Below are 19,313 nucleotides of genomic sequence, written 5' to 3'. Positions count from 1 at the left end.
GTTCTGTTCTGCTCCCTTGTCCCTGGGGACCATTTCCCAGAGTGTCCTGCTGAGTAATTCCTTGAAGAGCTAGAAGCTAGCTTTTCTGAAATTCAGGGTCCTGACTGTGCTCCTTGACTGACTCATGACCCTTAGCACTGTGAACTCCACTGAGAATCACAAGGTCACTGCAGCTCAGGATGTCTCCAGTCTTGAGATCCCCAATTAGATCACCTACACTGATGACCAATAGGTCTATTTCTTGTCAGAGAAAATTATCATCAATCAGCAACTTCAGGAGTCTCCTGGATTGCTCACAGCTTGCTGTGTTACTTTCCCAACAAATGTCAGGGTGGTTGAAGTCCCCCAGCAGAACAAAAGCCTGTGTGCACGATACCTCCTGTAGCTGGAGTAGGAATGCTTCATCAGTACGTTGCTCTTGATCAGGAGGCCTGTGGTAGATTACAACCACAAGGTTCTCCTTGTTGCCTTGATCTCTAATTCCTACCCATAAGCTTTCAACTTGCTCATGGATATTCTTTAGGGGCATCTCCTTGCGTTCTATCAATTTCTTGCCATATAGGGCAACACCTCCACCCCTCCTTCCCTTCTGAATAGCTTTTATCCACCAACAGCCACACTCCAGTTGCAGGATTTGTCCCACCAGGCTTCAGTAATAGCCACTATGGTGTAGCCTTCCAACTCTTAGTAGCATAGTAGCTTCCAACTCTTCCTGTTTGTTGCCCATGCTGCATGTGCTTGTTTAGAGGAACTTCAGCTGAGTAGTCAGCCATGTCACCATTCCAGAAAGATGCTTCTTAATCCTCTTAAGGTGTTTCCCTGATGCTTCCCTGTTGACTATTACCTCAGAAGCCACTGGCTTATCTCTGTCAGACTTTGACTGTGCTGCTCTATCCACACCATGCTTCAGGACAATGGGCAGAGGGCTCACATTAGCCCCACATCCTACCAACCCTGGCGTGTCATCCCACTGTTTGTCTTGTGAAGTCCAGCTGATATTATCCTCCTCCCACTTCCCATTTAGTCCAAAGCCCTGTCAATTAGCCCCGCAATCTCCTCAGCAAAAACCCTCTTACCCCTTCGAGAAAGGTAGAACATAGAGCACTTCTATTAGAAATTAAGATACTACTCTGAAAATGCTTTCAAGCCCTTTCAACTATTTAAGCTAAAATGTCAAATCAATACACAATGCTACATAGTTTTGTTCACTTACACATAAAAGGCCGTAGGGTTTCTTTCATGCTGACAGGTACAAAGGTTCTTTTGAGAGAAGTAACAGCGTTCTAATGAAGTGTTGAAAAACTACATATTAAATGCAAATAAACCAAAAATCTACTCTGCAAACCACCACTACTAAGGTACTACTTTAAGAAGATTCAACCTTAACAGGTCTTTACAAAGCAAACTTGCAAATAAGAACTTCCCCACTAGCCAGGATTTTCTCACTATTTACTACTGCAACTCCCAGCACAGAAGTTTTAAGATGTTAATAGAATATCTAAAGGCTATACAGACCTTCTGTAAACACAAAGCAGGCTGTATTTGAATTTTAACTCAAAGCTAATCCCCATAGAATTTTTCATATGTACAGAAAGAGCCCCTTTCACTGATACAATTTCTGCTTACAAGATACTTGCAAATATTCCTTCAGATCTGCTGTGCCATCTTTTGAATCCAAACTTCATCCATTTTCCTGGAAGAAAGTCCAGTATGCCACTTCATTTAGGCATCACCAGATCAGCACTAAATTTATGCCTTGACACTTCATAGCTGCCTCTTCCAAGCTTTGAAATCACCTGAACAGCAGCATCAAGGTACAGAGCATGGCAGCAGTTTTATGAATTCAGTGTATTTGCATCCAGGTTACCTGAATGAAGAGAAGTGATTGCTCCTCACCACAGACTACACAAAGCAAGACTGTGTGGCCCACAAATATGGTGTTGCTGCTGTTTGTAATGGGCCACAGGCTTTGTATTAAGCTCATAACACAAGCCTTAGGACTTACTGGGTTCTGTCTGAACACGTCTTGGCCTGCTTGGAAATTTGTTTTGGCATTAAACAGCAATGGTCAACTGATCAAATGACTGTTACTTACTTTGTTTTAGCCTTTGCTTCGCTTTGCAGTTGTGTGGTGTAGCACCTGTTGTTATATGCATATCTGGAACTCTAGAGCAATAATAATGACTTTGAGTAATGTGAACTATTTAATATGCTGCAATAAAAACCAGCATAAAGGGGTAAAGATGTGGAACAACTGTAGAGGAGTAGAAAGTCACAGGATGATACAGAGGCCAAGGGTCTACAAACACCTCACCAATGGTCCATTGATGGCTGTAGTACTGCAGCCTGAGGGCACGGTCTCAAGTTGTGCCAGGGGAGGTTTAGGTTGGGCATTAGAAAGAATTTCTTTACTGAGAGGGTGGATCAAGCATTGGAATGGGCTGCCCCGGGAAGTGGTGGATTCTCCATCCCTGGAGATATTTAAAAAGAGACTGGATGTGGCACTCAGTGCCATGGTCTGGTAACTGCAGTGGTAGTGGATCAAGGGTTGGACTTGATGATCTCTGAGGTCCCTTCCAATCCAGCCAATTCTATGATTCTATGATTCTATGCTTACAAGGAAAAACAAAGAACAGTTATTAAATGTATGCAAAATAGATCATTATATAGTAAATCTGGATGGATTGGCTTGGATTGTAAAACAGACTTACACGGCAGCATAGAAAGAACAACTTGTAGAAACATAAAAATTACCCAAGCGGATTTCAGAATGAGAAGAAGCTACTAAGATCAACCTCACAGACTTCCCACAAGGCACTCAAGGATCACCTCCAATATTCCTCCCTTCTGCCATATGAAACAATCCACCTTAGAAAGGTAGGCATAGCTCTGTAGTAACAAATACTACAAAGCTTGTGAATTTATCCTGTTGACTCTATGCAATTTGAAACAAGCCCTAGTATCCTGTAACTCAACTACCAATAATTCTTTGATTGGACCATTAAGACTTTCACCAGACTAGATGCAAATTCTTGACTCCACAAACAATGATCATTTCTTGTCTTACAACAAAATTTTGAGTGCAACAAAATCAGGCAACCTACCTGGAAGTTGCATGCAACAAAGCAGTGGGAGGACACCCTAAGATTTGGAAAGAGAGCAATACACATGGACTCATAAGTAACTATTTAGCCCGAGAAGACACACACAGGTCCCACAGGCCACACACAAGCACATCAGTACAGTCCCTCAGCAGCTGGTGGGTATCATGCTGGAAACATGGGAAATAAGCAGAATACAACTTCAGGTTGAGAAAATATAGAGTCAGAATAATTATTGGATTCCTTCCCTCCCCGCCTAGATCAAGAAAGCTGGGTTCAGAATAAAGCTAACTTACCATTCTCTAAATAAGACAGTCAAATCATGAGTTACTAGACCAAGAAATAGCAAGAAATTTTATTTAGATCTACATACACATACACTTGCTTCATCTAAGTCCTAGTTTCCAATTTTCACAGACTTATTTGAGCATTTCAGGGGTATGCTCACACCAGCTGGAGTGCATACACATTTTTTTCCCCATCAGCAAAACCCTATGCTGTAAATCACTTTCCTTTTTCTGCTGAAGTAAGGATCCTCTTTCTCAGCCTCTGCCCTGTTTTCTCTTTACTTTTCCAAATACCTCTCACTATATTCACATATCTGCTTCAGTATGGAACTGTCATTATATGCTCACTTTTCATGCTGATATTCCAGGTATACATTTATTGGCAGCAAATCTGGGCTTTACTGCTTTCTATTGCTAATAAAAGTGGAAATTAAATTACATTCTGGGAAACTGCATGAAGATGCTGCTTTACAGCAGTCTAAATCAAAGATGCCAGTGCCTGCTGCACCACAGTTCAGAGTGTAACATACTAATTTAAACAATGTGCAGTTTCAATTCAACTCAGTACCTCAGGCTATGAACTAATTAGGAGGAAGCTGGCACATGTTCAGTTCCATTGCCCTTGCATGTGGACATCACTATGTCTTAAAACACCCTGAATAAACTAACAGGACAAGCAAGTTCTCTGCATTTTCTTCATCATGTCTTGATGCTAAGGAACAACTCTCAGAGATCCCATTTGGTCCGGTTTGCCTGTTTAAATATTTGCTACCTCTTACATTATTTCCACTTCATTTTTGTCATTATTAATCACATATTTAAAAGAGAGACTGTCAACATAAACAGTGCCACTTTCTAATTTAAAAATTCAAGTCAGTCTTCCACTGAAATGTACCTCCTCCAGAAAAATGAAGTGAGATTTCTCTCACCACTTCTTGAAGAACCACGAAGTGTTTTTTTGAAAGCTATAAATCTCACAGTTTGACTGAAAACATAAATTTTTTGCATTCATTTAAGTTTTCAGTATTACAACAGTCATGAGAGGCCTTTTTTTTACCTTTTCCATGCTTTTATTTTTAAGGTTACTTTACTGCTTAACATATTTATCTAAAATGTGAATTAAATGTTTTAAAGTCGAAAAGGACATAGCACAACCATGCAGATACATCAAATACTTTGATTCAGATGTGATGCAATGAGAATGGTCACAATGGTCAGCAGTATGTGTCTTAAAGCTAGACTTATCATTGCATCTAATCACTCTTAGGTTGTCACATGCTCTCCTATGAACCCTCCTGGGACAGATGAAGTTTTCCATAAAAGAGTATTTATATCAAACAAAAAATGAAAATTAAAGCAAAGGATTTGGTTGGATATTTTGCCTAAAAATAAATTTAATCCATTGATCATTCCCAATTCTCCTATCCAAACTATATTCACCAGTGATCTACAATGCAAATTCCCTGGTGTGTGGAAAAAGCTATAATGAAAACATCAAAAGCCTCAGAATAAATATGTAATTTTTTTTGCTTATATACATACTCAGTTGTGGTTTAATTCAGCATTTATTAGCATTGGCATTAATTGCAGCTATTAAAAATACTCTATTTTCACCAGCATGGCAAAGCACAGGGCAGGAGCTGAAACTTGCAGCTATGGCACAGGAGGCATAAATGGAGGAGAAGGGAGTCTGGACTACTTGCACTTTATCTCAAGGTTTTGTAATGCTACAATTAGGACATGATATGGCACCCTGTAAGACACAAGCTAGTGAGAGCCATTTTAGAAACACAAAATTAGATGAAAATGATCATTTTAAAAGACCATCTCTAGTCCCAAGATAAATATTCTCATTACACAAATCATTTTTCTGGCTTAAAAATAAACATTAGTTAATACAGTTATTCTATTTCTCAATTATAAAAGCAGAAGATATAATTTGATTCTCTGCAGCACATTTCCTATAGAAGATGCATAAAGTTTGACAACTTTGCAACATTTTTAGATACACTAATCAATTCTTAGCAATGCTTTCTTTAGACAATTAGGGGAAAATATAGATGGTTTATTGAATACTTTTGATCTAGATTCTAGATGTTGGATTTACTGAACAACTTGGATGGATTAGCAGTGAGAACATAATACTTAAAATTAGCTGATCCAAACTAAAGACCAAAGTAGTGACCTGGTGGTCTAAAATATAGTGGCAACCTCAACCTAGTTCCTTACAACTTACTCATTTGAAGATTATTCCATATTCACACACTGTGCTTTCATATCCAGCTCTCCAAGAGCCACAACTGGCAGGTGTGCCCAGATTATATCTGCCCACAAGAGCCACACTGAGTTCATCACAAAGCTCCCAGTTCCCAGGACTGCTACTCTCTGAGTAAAGAGTGACTCTATACACAGTGCTGGCAGCAGCTACCAAAATCGCTGTGTGCCATTTTCTCATCACTGTTGATACAAGACTTACAAGTTGCTATATAGCAAAATTTTCAAGGAAACAAAACAAAACAAAAAAAAAAAACCACAAAAAAAACCCAAAACAAACCCAAAACAAACCAAACCAACAAAATTTTTTTTTTTAAATTACAAAAAACAGAGGAAATAATCTAGTAGCACTTGATGGTCAAGGACCACTCTCATGAGATTTGGACATGTGCTGTAACACTGTTACAGACTTACCTTAAGAAAATAAAATAAAACAAAACAAAAAACTAAACAAACCACAGAAAACAAAAGTAATTTTTTTTTTCAGCTAATAGTATCAGGAAAACATGATTCCTACTCTTTTGAGGTAGAACTAACAATAGCTTCTAACAATAGCTAACAATGAAGCTTCTGGTCTTTTCCAAGTTTCCCTGGCACAAATAAAATTTTAAAACATTCACCTGGGAACATGGGAACAAATTCTGGCAACAGGGATCTGTCATAATACACCTTGTGTCAGCAGGAATGAAAACTTGAAAGTTTAAGCCCTTGACCTCATCAGGGCTCTCCTTTTCGTAAAAACACTGAATTGTGACTGCTATACTAAAAAGAAAACTCACTGTAATCACCCAAACAGCCTCTTCTGTGGGAATCACCACATTTGTTTTGTAGCTCAAAGTTACTTGGCTACTGTCAACTAGTAGCTGATACCCAGGTATTAGTGACACCTGATAGCAACAATTCCCTTTTAATCACTTGTCTTGCATCTCCATCAATCTGTTGCTCTTGATTACTCTGCAGAAGAGATGTAAAGCTACTGGCCACCCCTCACCAAAGCCTGGCACAGCCTTTAATCCTGTGATTTCTCACTTGTGGCAAATGGCAAGTTGAAATAATAGGCCTGAAGTTCCTTAGGCAGCTAACTCCTGCTTCACAGGTTAGTAAATTATTGAGCTACTACATAAGCATGAGGACTGAAGCTCTAAAACAAAGCTAGTTGTTCACACAAATAGGAGAAGTCACCCAAATGCTTAGATTCACAACTTTCAATCCATGGTTCAGTTTGGCAAACTCAGACCTGCAGATGGCATCAAACTCTACAGGAGAAGTAGCATTCCAGGCACACCCATTCCTTCAGCATTTTACACTCCTTGGCATTCCTCTCCACTCATTTATGAAAGCTCTTCTCAAATGCACACCTCTACTGAGTCACTGTAGACTCAGATTTAGTAGCTAACTCCAGTTTCACCAGGCACAGGAGTGCCACACATCAGATCACTCACGGCCCATTTGGTTCCAGGCTCACAGATACTGTCAGGCTCACGCATACTATCAGATGGTGCAAGTGATCTACGGAGGTGGCCTCAAAAATCTAAGAGCTGCCATGCTGATTTAAATCAAAATACATGCCCCGGCCAGTATTCCATCACTAGGTGACAGAAACATGGTCAGAGATAAGTACACAAGTCAATCACTTTTTATTAGGACAAACTTACATGACTGGGCTTCAGCAAATACTGGCACTGACAGCAATATACTTAAAAGCTACTGATGGTTTTAGTGTCCAGTCTTATCCTTCTTAGACGTGTCTATAATTTGGTCTCTCCAACAAATTACAAAGCCACACTCTGCTGTCTATATAGTACAAAAAGAACTATATTTTTTTGCATTTAAATAATTCTTTTGCTGCTGTAATGAAAAAATGCAAGTTATTAATTCTCCTTCTATACCACAGGTGATTTTTCAGGAATGTCAGAATGCTCCTTAATCAACTTTATGTATCTGAAAAGGATATAAATGAAGCTCTCTAGTATTCTCAGTCACTTTTACCACCTTCTTCTTTGAACAATTTCTTGTTCTATATAATCTTTTTTTGAGATGATCTAACACAATCACAAATACAACCCACAATTTATATGGGAGTACAATTTATTTTAAAATATTTACAGCTAATTTTCAAACATTAAAATAGCCATTAAAAAATCTGGTTTAAATAAACTCTATGTACCTTACTTAACTACAATCTTAGCTGCACTTCACTGCCACTCTCTAAATTACTTTCTACTTTGGTTTTAGTAACTTCTGCCTTGGGTTTTTTTTTTCTAGGATTCACTGTTCTGCTGTTTGTTTTTACAGGTTTTTGTATGATGTCAAATTGCCTGACTGCCCCTCACCAAAAGTAATGAGAAGTGACCACTGGGTACTCAGACTCCAGCAGAGGAGGAGAGAGGGATAAAACCAGCTGCTTTAATCCACTTCTAGTCCCACACAGCACAACAGAACAGGCCCAGCCCATGTATCTGCCCACAGCAGCAGAACAAACTCCAACAGAAGCCCAACCCTCTGAAGGTCCTGGAAAGGAATTCGAAGCTGTTTCTTTCCTAAGCTCTCTGGAACAGGGAGGAGTCACCCTGCTCTACTGACTGTACTTTCTCTGTTGATGATACAGCTCAATCACGGATTTGCTCCCCTTACAGCAACATTTCAGGACCAGCACTTCCATCATACCCAGCTCCAGGCTCCATGCAACTAAGAATCTCTTTACAATTATTTTATACACACATATGTCTCAGTCTATCAAGAAGGAATAATGTGACATATAGGAGAGGACTAGAAGGAAAGGAGCGAATGGGAGACAACTACTAAACCAAAAAATCACTGAGCTGAGGGGGGAGCATAGAACAGACCAGGGCAAAGGAAGAAAACACCTGTCTCAAGTGAGCATTTTCTCTAGAGCCATGAGTAAAAGAACAGCATAATTTTAGTACAGTTTGAAAAATTGATAAATAATATATTTTAATATCAGGATTTAAGGTACAACTATTGTACTTAGACAGCTCTGACCTTTAGTGCTGAAACAAGAATAGATACATTAATTTTTTCCTCACGGATTGGAAAATGTAACTGACCTTTAACTATGGAATTCTGTCTTCTGTGTTAGAAAACTGCAAACCAAGCATTGACAATAGCTCAAGGCTATTGAAGCCCTTGACTCTTTTAGTCTCCTACATGCAAATTATTGACATTTAATCAACTAACTCCAGCTGAGGAAAAAATAGTAAGTAAAGCACCAATACTGTCAAGAAGCATTATTTCACTGGATTCTAGTCTGTGGTTTGTCTTAAACCAACAAGTTCAAGATAAGATTCCTTTAGCATTAACACTTAGAGGTTCCCTACCAGAACACTACTTCATTATGAAGGACTTTGATATCGAAATTAGAACTCTGCCAGCTGCTTTGCTGGACAAAACCAGAATATGTGCAATTTAGAGACACACACTGTTTCTATCACAGCATTTCCAAATGTGTAGGCTAAATGAAAAACACTACATATACCTTAAAAAAATGTTATTACCTTCACAGAGGTTCAGTTTGAAACTCAGTAGATCACCTTTTTTCAGCCAAAAAAACTTGTTCATATTCTCTTCTGTCATATACAAAAACTTTTGTTGTTGCTTTTGTTGTTTTAACTTTTTCTATGGTCAGCTCAAACTGCTACACACTGCTGCAATTCCACCCTGTAATGTGTGCTTTATTACACTGTCCTTATCTTTCTAGCCATAACTTCTGCAAGCTGTCAGGGATCTATTCAAACACAACAGTTTCCAAAAGCAGAGCTCATCCTAAAAGGCACATCACTGGGGTGGAAAGGGGGTTCCTCTCACATGAGGAAGACTACCACCAAAGCTCTGCTAACTTTAAACAGAACCTTCCCTCTTACAATGTGCTACAATTGGTAACAGAATAGAAATGAAAAATGAGAACACAAGGGTAGGGGTCTTTTAAAAAGATGTGTTGATAGGAAAACCAGGAAGCAAGAGTTACCACATCAAACATATGAAGGCTGAGAACAATAGTATTTATCTGTTGATAAACACTAGAATAACTTTGGGTACTATCCTTCTGAATCTTTCCTAGTCCTCCTCTTTAAAAGCTTTTAAAACACAAATATTAGCTTCTCTAACATTCTTCAGTAAATCATCCCAGGAACAAAAAGTACAAAAACAATCAACCAACAACCTTGCTTGCATTACAACTGAAGGGAAGATGCAAAACCACCTCAAACTGTGAGAGTTCACGGACATTGTCTTATGGGAAGTGTACCTGAAGCCTTTGATCAGTGAACAGAACCTGCTCAGCCAACACCCATGTGCACAGCAACTACCTAGGATACGTTGCTTTTGAGAAAAACAACTTTGTTTTCACAATGAAAAAATTATTATTTCATCTAAGCATAACAAATACACTTAGGGAAGCATTAAAACACTTTCATAATTTCCTGGACAAAAAATTTCTAATCTTCTTCATCCATATCTAGACCCAGGCTTCAACAAAAATTTGTTTTAATTTTAACTTCTATATCATGTATAAATATGCATGTTTGTGTGTTTAGTAGCAAATGTAGTATCATTTTCACATAAGATGACAGGAAAAGGAAGTTAGATAAGGCAGCTTGCTATCAGAACCTCATTGTCTTATGCAAGCATAGCCAGAGATCAAATGAAAATGGTTTTCAGTATAGATCTACTTTTATTACACTTGTTAAGATTACAAACAGATCAGCAATCGGTGAACCCACTTGAAGTACAGGCATGCTTACAAGAAGCATATGCAGTTTCCACTACTGCCCTGCAGTTCACTAATAAACACAGAGGAAGTTGACACCAACCTTCACCACTAGTTTTCTCCATAAAAACAACAATCCTTACAGATTGCATTATTTGAAAAACATGAACAGAATTTAAAACAAAAATCATACTTCAAATACAGAACTCTAGTCTCTTAACAATAAAGTAATAAAAGAAATTTCTTCTGTCTGTTCCTTAACAGGACCAGCAGTTCTCCTCCAAATGATGAAGATGTAAAATGTGTGCTGCTTCACACTGAAATTTACTCTGAATTCCATCGGACCCCACAAAAAGTCTTTGATACGTGTTTCATCATCATATTACAAAGGCAAACATTGGACTGGCTCAGATATCCAAGATCAAACATGTCACAACACTTTTAATTTGCATTTCTGTAACCTCAATACATGCAATTATTTACGTCTTTTAAAAATATTATTAGTATTCTATCTAGACAAATTAAATCAACTTTGATAACTTTACCTGAATCTTTCTGTATATTGTAATCTTTAAGAAGGTACAGTGTTAAGCACCTGAAGCCTAAATACACTAAGTGGGTAAATAACCAAAGTGTTAAGTTACAGCCCTGCAGTATGAGTAGCTCAATGAAATCTTAAAATGTTACAGAAACAGGAAGATAAAGCTACAATTAAAATATTGTTAGCAAGAAGATGAAAAGCTATTAAGAAAGAAGGCAGGAGGAGCAATTCCTATCAACAACATATTTTGAGTAAATACACAAAACCACACTGAGAGAACTTCTTTAGCTGATACACCCTAGGCTATGGATTCACTCTAGGTTATCCACATATTGTGCCCTCAGACCACAGGTGGTTAAAAAGAGCTCATTTCACATATATGTGCTTCCAGTCTTACCCTTGCAAAACAGCTAATAACACAGCTTGGGAAGCATTTGCAAAACATCTGCAAGCAAAAAACAAATGAAGCTAACGAAAGTCACTGTAATACTGTGCAAGGTGGATATTTATATTTTCCTCAAAATGGCACTGAATGAGGCTGAAAAACACTGTGGCAAAGTGTTTTATAATACTGGCAAACAAAAGCAGTGTGTGATTTTCAAACAGTTAAGATTCCATAGTAATGTCATATATCCAAAACCTTGATAGCTGTACAATACCTGTGGGTCCAAGAAGTTAGTCATCTGGAAGTGCAAAGTAGAGAAATCCACCACTTCTCATGTTACCTAACACACATACCCTTCACCACTACGAAGCACTATCACTCTGCCTCCATCACCTGTTCTAAAATACTGCTTTAAGACACAACCAAAAAGCCTACCCTACAAGAAAACTGAATTTTTAAGTCACTGTTGACATCTGTTTTTATTAATTTGTATTGAAGTATTCAACACATACTAATGTAGATCTTTTTTCACATACAGAACTCTATCCTTAAACCTTGGATAAAAATTTACAGTAAACATATTACAGATGTCAAATCTCTGATTGGGTATTCACATGTTGTTTCTCATATTCACTTAGAAAGTCAAGAAAAAAAAACAAAAAAAATTCCAAGATAGTAGCTAGTTCCAGTTGAAGCCAATGCTGGTCTGAATATAGTCTACCATTCTGCTGCATGCAAAAGGTAGACATGCCAGAGAGGCCATCTTTTATATAACTGGGTTCTCCTAGCACCAAGTAAAGGATAAGCTTTCTATCTGTAAGCAAGTTCATTTCTGAACACAGACTTGGGCATCTGTCAAAAATAGTAATTGAGAGACCTATTTCAATGTAGATCTCAATTTTAAGGAGAAATAATTCACAGAGGACCTTAATTAAACATTTTGATTAATCTGTTGACCAACTAAAAAAATCTATAAGCAGTTTGTTCACACTGCATGCAAGTCCATTGACTACAACCAAAATCAAGTGCTGTTATCTTGAAATAGTGAGTTATTCTTTTTCTGCAGGCTGGAGGATCAAATTTGAAGCAAGGCCATATCAAGTAGATTTTACTTCTATATGCAGTTTTAGATGTAGTCTTGATTCCAGACAAAGTGTTTTCTCTTCAGAACGAGCCACTTCTACTTTCTTATTTTCCACTCTATTACATTAAAAAAAAAAAAAAAAAAAAAATTGATTCACCTCCATCAGTTTTTACTGTTGACTTAAGGGGTCAACACCGAGCAGTTAAAGGACTGATCTCGAAGCCTTCCATGGCAATTAAGGTCATAACAGACAAAAAGCTATTCAGTGTTAAAGAGCACTGTAATTTTTCCTTATTGTGTCATCATCATAATATTCTTCAAACAAAAGCCTACAAGTAAGCTTCAATGAGATATAACTCTCCTAGACAATTCTAGAAGAGGAATCCTGCAGTTCCTTTGAAGCACGTTGTTAGCAGCAACAATGGAAGTTGCTCTACAAAGCTATGACCTGGCAGACAAGAGTCTTCCAAAGAATCATAGATTAAAAAAAAAAAAAAAAAAAAAAAAAAAAAAAAAAAAAGACAAAACAGCTTTGGATTCAAAATCAAGTCACAGTTTCCATGGAGTGAACCCATTCACTACAGATCTTATGGTATAGAATTTCCTCCCCTCAAATCAACCTTTTCATTTGCAGCTACTGTGCATTTGATGTGCATCACAGATCCTGGATGGCTCTAGCACACTAGTATATGCAGTAGCAGTTGAATTTAAAGCAAGGCTAGGAAGAACACAAAACCAATATTTCTTCTGAGGTCGTCTTCTGAAATAATGTCCAATGCTGTCCTTACTTTGGGAGTCTAAACTATTTAGCCGTATGCAAGGAGACTTAAAAACTTCAAAGGAGTTTCCCTTTCATAAAGTGGCATAAAACAGAGTAGCAACTCTCCACAGCATTAAAGTGGTTTGAGGAGAAAAGAACACATACAGAGTAGAAAATAAATTATGGCTCTGTTGTCTACCATAGCAAAACCACTGTTTCCTGAGGCAACTCAACAGATTGGGCCATTACATCTGGAAATGCCAACTCAGTGTGGCAAATGGCCAGCTCCTGACTGTGCACCCTGACTTAACAGTAGCCAGTTTCTTCAGCAAACACAAAGAGTACCAGTTCTGCCTGTGAAAGCAAACTTGACAAATTCATTCAGCAAGACATCCCAAGGTAGCTCCACTCAGAAGTTCATTAAGTATTATCTTCTAAGTAGAACAGAATAGTTTATTAAAACCTTTGTGGTTAAGACTTAACTGAAAGCTGCAAAAAAATTCTCAACCTAGTGACACAATAAAATTTAAGCTTTGTTCTCACAGTGGCCAAACAAATCCATGTAATGTTACAAACTGACTTTCCAAAAGTTTTTTTCAAACAAGAGAACCAATCAAGTAAGACCGAGTATCTTGTGCATAAACTTTGTTTCCATTGCAATAGCTCCAAATTCACACAACCGAAAGCACAATGCTGCTTTCATAGAATGCGGGAGGAAACAGCAGCAGTAGAACAGGATGTGAACACAAGTTATCTGCCCAACAATTATGACACCAGTATTTCATTCTACATTATTTTTATCCATCTCAAAGGGGAGAAAAGCCCATTCATCATCATAAAAAAACCCAAAAACAAACCAGCACCTCCCCAAAACTCCAGGTTCAGGGATGTATTATTACTACTTTCTACAGAAATTAAAAAGACCTTGTCCCTTGAGTCATTTACCATAGCACATAGCAATATCTTTATGCCATCACATATATATATCCATCCATCCATCCACTATACCCTGCTTCCCAGTTCTAGAGCCTGACTAGGAGGAGAGGCAGCTGAGGAACATCAGGACATAAGTTTCCCTGTCAGAACACACTGGATAGTGTGACTGGATCCCCAAGCAACAAAAATAAAGACAAAAGTCTTATTGGCGACTTAATGAGTCACCAATAATAAAGTCTCACTGAACAAAACACAGGAAAAGTGAAAGAAGCACACAATCCTACAAGGAGAAAAAAATAAAACAGGGAGGAGACCAAAGCCACACTATCCTGGGAAAAAGCGGTTTAAGTGGGAACACTAAAGAGATGGAAGAACATTCCTATGTGGTTCACTGAAAACAGGTAACACAAGAATTAAAAACATATGAATTGGACAGTGACAAAAACATGAATGGTTAGCAGAAGTCAGGAGAGAGAAAAAATAAAAAATTTAAAAAAAAAAAAGACTAGTGACTTCTGCTGTTTCTGCAAGACCCACAGAGTTTAAAAAAAAGATGACCGATACTGGCATTGCTGGCAATTAGGCAAATCTGGGAATAGGAAATTACCTGACAGTACCGAGCAGGAGGCAGAGAACAGGATGGGCATATTAAGGATAAGAAAAATGACTGCCTGTGGATGGGACAAGGCCGACAGAAAGAAATCACGGAACAAAAATTACACGGAGAGGAAGATGACCATGAAGATGAGAGCTTTGGAGGGTGATTCAAAAAGGACACGAGGGCTGGAAAGCCCCAGCCTGTGCCGATCCCGAGGAACAGGGGTTTCTCACAGACGGGGACACAGCGATGGACCGGGGGCGAGGACGGCGCGTCCGCCGCCGGTTTCCATCGGGGAGGAGGCCCTGCCCGAAGGAGGCTGAGCCCGGGGACAGTCCTCAGGGGGACGTGCGACAGCCGCCGCGGGAGGGCCCGGCGCGGTGCGGGCCGGGGGCTGCGCCATGCCGGGGGACCTGCCGCCTGTCCCGGCTGCGGCGGGAGCGCTTCCCCGGGAATGCAAGTGATGGGGCCGGGACTGCGCGGGGGGCAGCGGTGTCGGGCCGCGGGACTGCCCTGACAGGAGCTAGGGGACGGCGGGGGGAAAGAGTAAGGGCGCGACAGACAACGAAGCTGTTCCGGGGGGGAGGCTCCGTCCCGGCGGGTCGGGTATCCCCGTACTCACTTTTTGTGGGGCGGCGGGTGCTTGTCCCTCCTGCCGGCTGCTGCGGACTGCTTGGGCCGCCGCCTGCGGGCCTGCAGGGCCAGCACTGCCGGGGAGAAGAGAACAGCCGGGAGCCGGCGTGAGCGGCGACCACGCAGCTCCCTCGCTCCCCCCCACCGCCCAGCACATCACGGTACCTTTGCGGGAGTTCATCGCCCCGCCCTGCGCACTCCTCAGCCGGAGCACCGCACGGCACCGTACCGCGCCGCTCCCCGCCTCGCCCAGCACCGGTACCGGCACCGGCACCGCCGCCCGCCCGTCCCCACCGCGCGCCGGGCACCGGCCAGCGGCACCGCCACCCCGCGCGCCGCCCGCCCCGCGCTGCCGCCGGCAACTGCGCAGGCGCGGGCTCTGCCGCGGGACCGCGGCCGGAAAGGCGGGGGCGGGGCGGGGGCGGTGGCAGGTGGCACCTGAGGCGCGGAGTGTCCCCCCAGCGCCCGGACCGGACCGGAGCGGCCCGGGCTTGGGTTCTCAGCGCCCGATTATACAGCTGGCGGAGGGGCGAGCTTTGCTCTCTGACCGGCCGCTGCCCCTTCTCCAGGTCCGTATCCGTCACGGGGCTGCCCGGGGTGGGCTGTGTGAGGTGTTCTGCCGAACCCCGCTTCCCTCCCCAGGTGTCGTGGTTTGTGGTCCGAACCCACAGTGCCGCGCAGAGCTGGAACTGTGAGACGGGGAGGAGGACACCCGAGGGGGTGGAGGTGGCGATCTGCTGCTTCCTTGGCAGCAGCCGGGGCGAGATCAGCTTCAGCTTGTCCAAAGGGCTGTGTGGGGTTAGATGCCAGAAGCAATTAACTTCATGACACAAATCCAGGGAAATTAGATTTCCTTAATTCTGATCCTCACTAAGTTATATGATTCTCATGATGGACAGCTCTTACCAATTTTTTTGTTTTCTTGCTGAGAGTGCCTTGTTGCCCATGATACCGGGCTCCATTCAGATTTGGCCTAGTAATAACCTATTGAAAATTTCTTCATACTTATGCTCTGCATGCTTATTTTTTGACTGATTATGAGTGATTTTTTCTGTTGTCTGTAACCCATACCTAGCACAGAAGATGATCTGGGTCATACAAAAAACTCCAGCATGAGTGTGAGGTTTGTCTGGTTTACCTTCACATGGGACTGGAGTTCGAAAAACAATGAAAGATAACAGGAGACAGTGATTAAATTTTGAGGCAGAACTCACTCAAATAGCAAGACAGAGAATCTATAAGGATGAAGATCTAAAAGCAGCTGCAGTCAAGGTATTAATGAGAGTGAAGGGAGCCAGGAGTAATCACTGGTCTTAAGTAATTGGATCATTGAGGTTTCAGCTAGACAGAAAATCGAATCCTTAGTTATGGTCAGTTCAGCTTGGAAGCAGGACAGGAACAGAAGGAGAAATCTAGACAGCTCACAGAGAAGGTATCACTAGGTATAATACTTTTATTGTATTATTTATTGACTAAAGAGCCTTGTAAACACAAAAAGGATGATGAAGTTCCTAACTACAGGTCTTATGAGGCACTGCAGCCTTGTTTCTAAATCAAAACATCATCCGTGTCCCACTCTCCATCATCAAAGAACACAGGAATAAAACATTTCCAGTATAAAATCCTATGCAGGTAATATGCAATGTATGTTACAGGTCTCCCATGTTGTAGTTAGTGATAGTTCAGTGGGCTAAGTCAGGTAACGAAATGCTATACTCAAATTTTTAAGGCATTCTGTTTCTCAGCATTCTGAGAAAGGTTACATGCATGAAAATTAATAATAGTTCAATCCATTTCTCTCCAGGCTAATTTTAACTTCATTGGTTATATTTTGCTTCTGCAAGAATCCTTGTGCCTGTACAGAGAACAAGCAGCCAATAATAGAGAAAATGGTGAGACTGCTTTTTTCCTTTGTTAGGGCAGTACTAGCTTAAAGTTACTTCACAGCCATGGGTACAGAGCAGAAACCTTATCAGGGTCCAAATCACCTTTCAACTCCTGGAATACAATTCTATTTACTTCAATGGAAGGTTTATATGTAGAAATGATTGCACAATTGGGTCTTAAATAAGTACAGTGAGCTTTGCTTACATCAATGGTATTATAAATTTGCCACATCTGGAGTCAGGAAGGAATTTCCCTCATGAGCATAATGTCAGCAACATGATCAGGGTGAGCCAGCAATCTGCTAGTGACAGAGAGGGAATTATGGATGTATACTACACACTCCATTTCTTTCCATCCAATGGACACATATTTTGGGACTGTATTTTTCCTGTGGTTTTTTTGGGGTTTTTTTGGGTTTTTTTGTTTGTTTTTGGTTTTGTTTTTGTTTTTTGTGTTTTGTTTTGTTTTGGTTTTTTTTTTTTGTGGTTTTATTCACCACCACCCCTGCACCTCAGAGGATGCCCATGCAGAAAAGAAAAAAAAAAAATCACTGAGACTCTGTATGTATATATATATATATAGAGAGAGAGAGAGGACCACTATTGCAATTAACTAACTAACTAACTGGACAGTAAAAGGTCATTAGAGGCTAGAAGTATTTCAGCAAGAAAGAAAACAAACAAACAAACAAACAAACAAGGCAAAAAACCCCAAAAACCCAAACAAAAAAGCACCTTATTTCTCAGATTCTTGAAAGTGTAACTGCCTTCCTGAGAACACAAACAGTAAGTGAAAATTCAAAAAAAAAACCAGAAATATTTCAAGTTATATGATTTTAAAGAATGGATTATGTTTATTTGAATCCACTCCAGTGAAATTTTCTATTCTTATTTCAATTTCCTATTGTGTGTAACCTCCATTTTTCAAAACTACACAGTAAGAGAGAATACAGAATAGATAGCAAAATAAGGTATTTGTAAAATCAGTATACAAGATAAATAAAGAACAGTGGACTGGGTCAGAATGAATGTTTCTGTGAACATAATACTGGAACAGGTGTCTGGTTTATTACAAAGATTATCACAGAACTCACTCACTCTGGGGAAGGGTGCTGTGAGATTTCAGTGACATGATTTGCCCAGAAAGGAGGGACAACAGCAGATTTAGATGATCTTATGTCAAACAGCCAGGGAGAATAAGGAGGAAATATCAAATTGTGGAATTACACCGGTTTAAAGTATCATTTGACCAGTCACCTTACACCCCAATGATGTTTGATTTAGTTTATTTCTCCTAGCTTTGAAATATCCCACTTACACAAGAAGACACTAACTTTATTAACAGAATGTATGAATGCAGGAAGGGAATACATTTGTACAGAATTACGAGTTATACAGCAGCAATCCTGCAAACATGATACTGTCATCTTTCTGAGAATAACTCACAAGTCTTATTGCAGCAGAAGGATGTTGGAAGCTTTTGCCCTGATTTCTGTACCAGTTCTCTGCAGCGCTGCTTTTCTCACTGTGGCAGCAAGCTTTCTGAACTGCACTTTCTCAGAAATCAGGATATGAGCCAATTTCATGCTGCTCTTGCACTGAATGGAGCAGATGAGAAATAACACTAAAGGCAGAGGGAGAAGGAAAAAAAAGATGGGTGGTGGAAAAGGAAAAACAACAACGTAGAGTAAGGAAATTCCCAATTAAAGGATCATTCTTATTAATATGCAAGTCCATCCTTCTCATCCTCTCGCCTTTCATGGCTGTCTCTTGTTCCTTCAGTTGCCACCCCCATTCCGCATGTCTTTAAGTATGATACACTTGAGTAGGCATACAATGAATCTGTCCTTCTTTTGTTCACTTAAAGAATTTTCTGGCTACAATCATGAGCTTTTTCCCCCCTTCTTTCTCTCTAGTATGTAAACAAAGCAAAGAGGACAATTCTCAGCTTGGTTTTGAGCAACACAGACAACAAACTTACAGATAGGAAGTGTTAAGCAACAGTAACTAAGAAGCTGGGTTTGTTTTAAAGTCAGGGGGACTGTTGGCTCTTCACTGCTTGACTCTAACCAGTTAACATTAATAGGAGCAGTGCACATATG

The 19,313-nt window shown here is 40.2% G+C and overlaps 1 protein-coding gene across 5 annotated transcripts in view; it reads right to left on the bottom strand.

Annotated features, from left to right (window-relative positions):
* SRPK2 (SRSF protein kinase 2) overlaps positions 1 to 15,679 on the bottom strand; it is a 140,113-nt gene extending 124,434 nt beyond the window's left edge. For 3 of the 5 annotated variants that reach the window (XM_071733985.1, XM_071733992.1, XM_071733990.1), the window contains exons 1-2: positions 15,491 to 15,670; positions 15,315 to 15,399 (exon numbers count right to left, since the gene is read on the bottom strand). In XM_071733985.1, the coding sequence (XP_071590086.1) occupies positions 15,315 to 15,399; positions 15,491 to 15,506 (101 nt within the window). In that variant the 5' untranslated portion in view covers positions 15,507 to 15,670. Of the gene's footprint in view, positions 1 to 15,314; positions 15,400 to 15,490 lie in introns of those variants that run through there. The other 2 variants (XM_071733991.1, XM_071733987.1) reach the window with 2 other exon arrangements.
* Between the last annotated feature and the right edge of the window lie 3,634 nt (positions 15,680 to 19,313).

The sequence above is a fragment of the Heliangelus exortis genome, chromosome 1 (assembly GCF_036169615.1).
Source record: "Heliangelus exortis chromosome 1, bHelExo1.hap1, whole genome shotgun sequence".
Taxonomy (NCBI): Eukaryota; Metazoa; Chordata; class Aves; order Apodiformes; family Trochilidae; genus Heliangelus; species Heliangelus exortis.
Note: the sequence above shows the minus strand (reverse complement) of the source record. Positions and strands in the feature narration are given on the sequence as shown.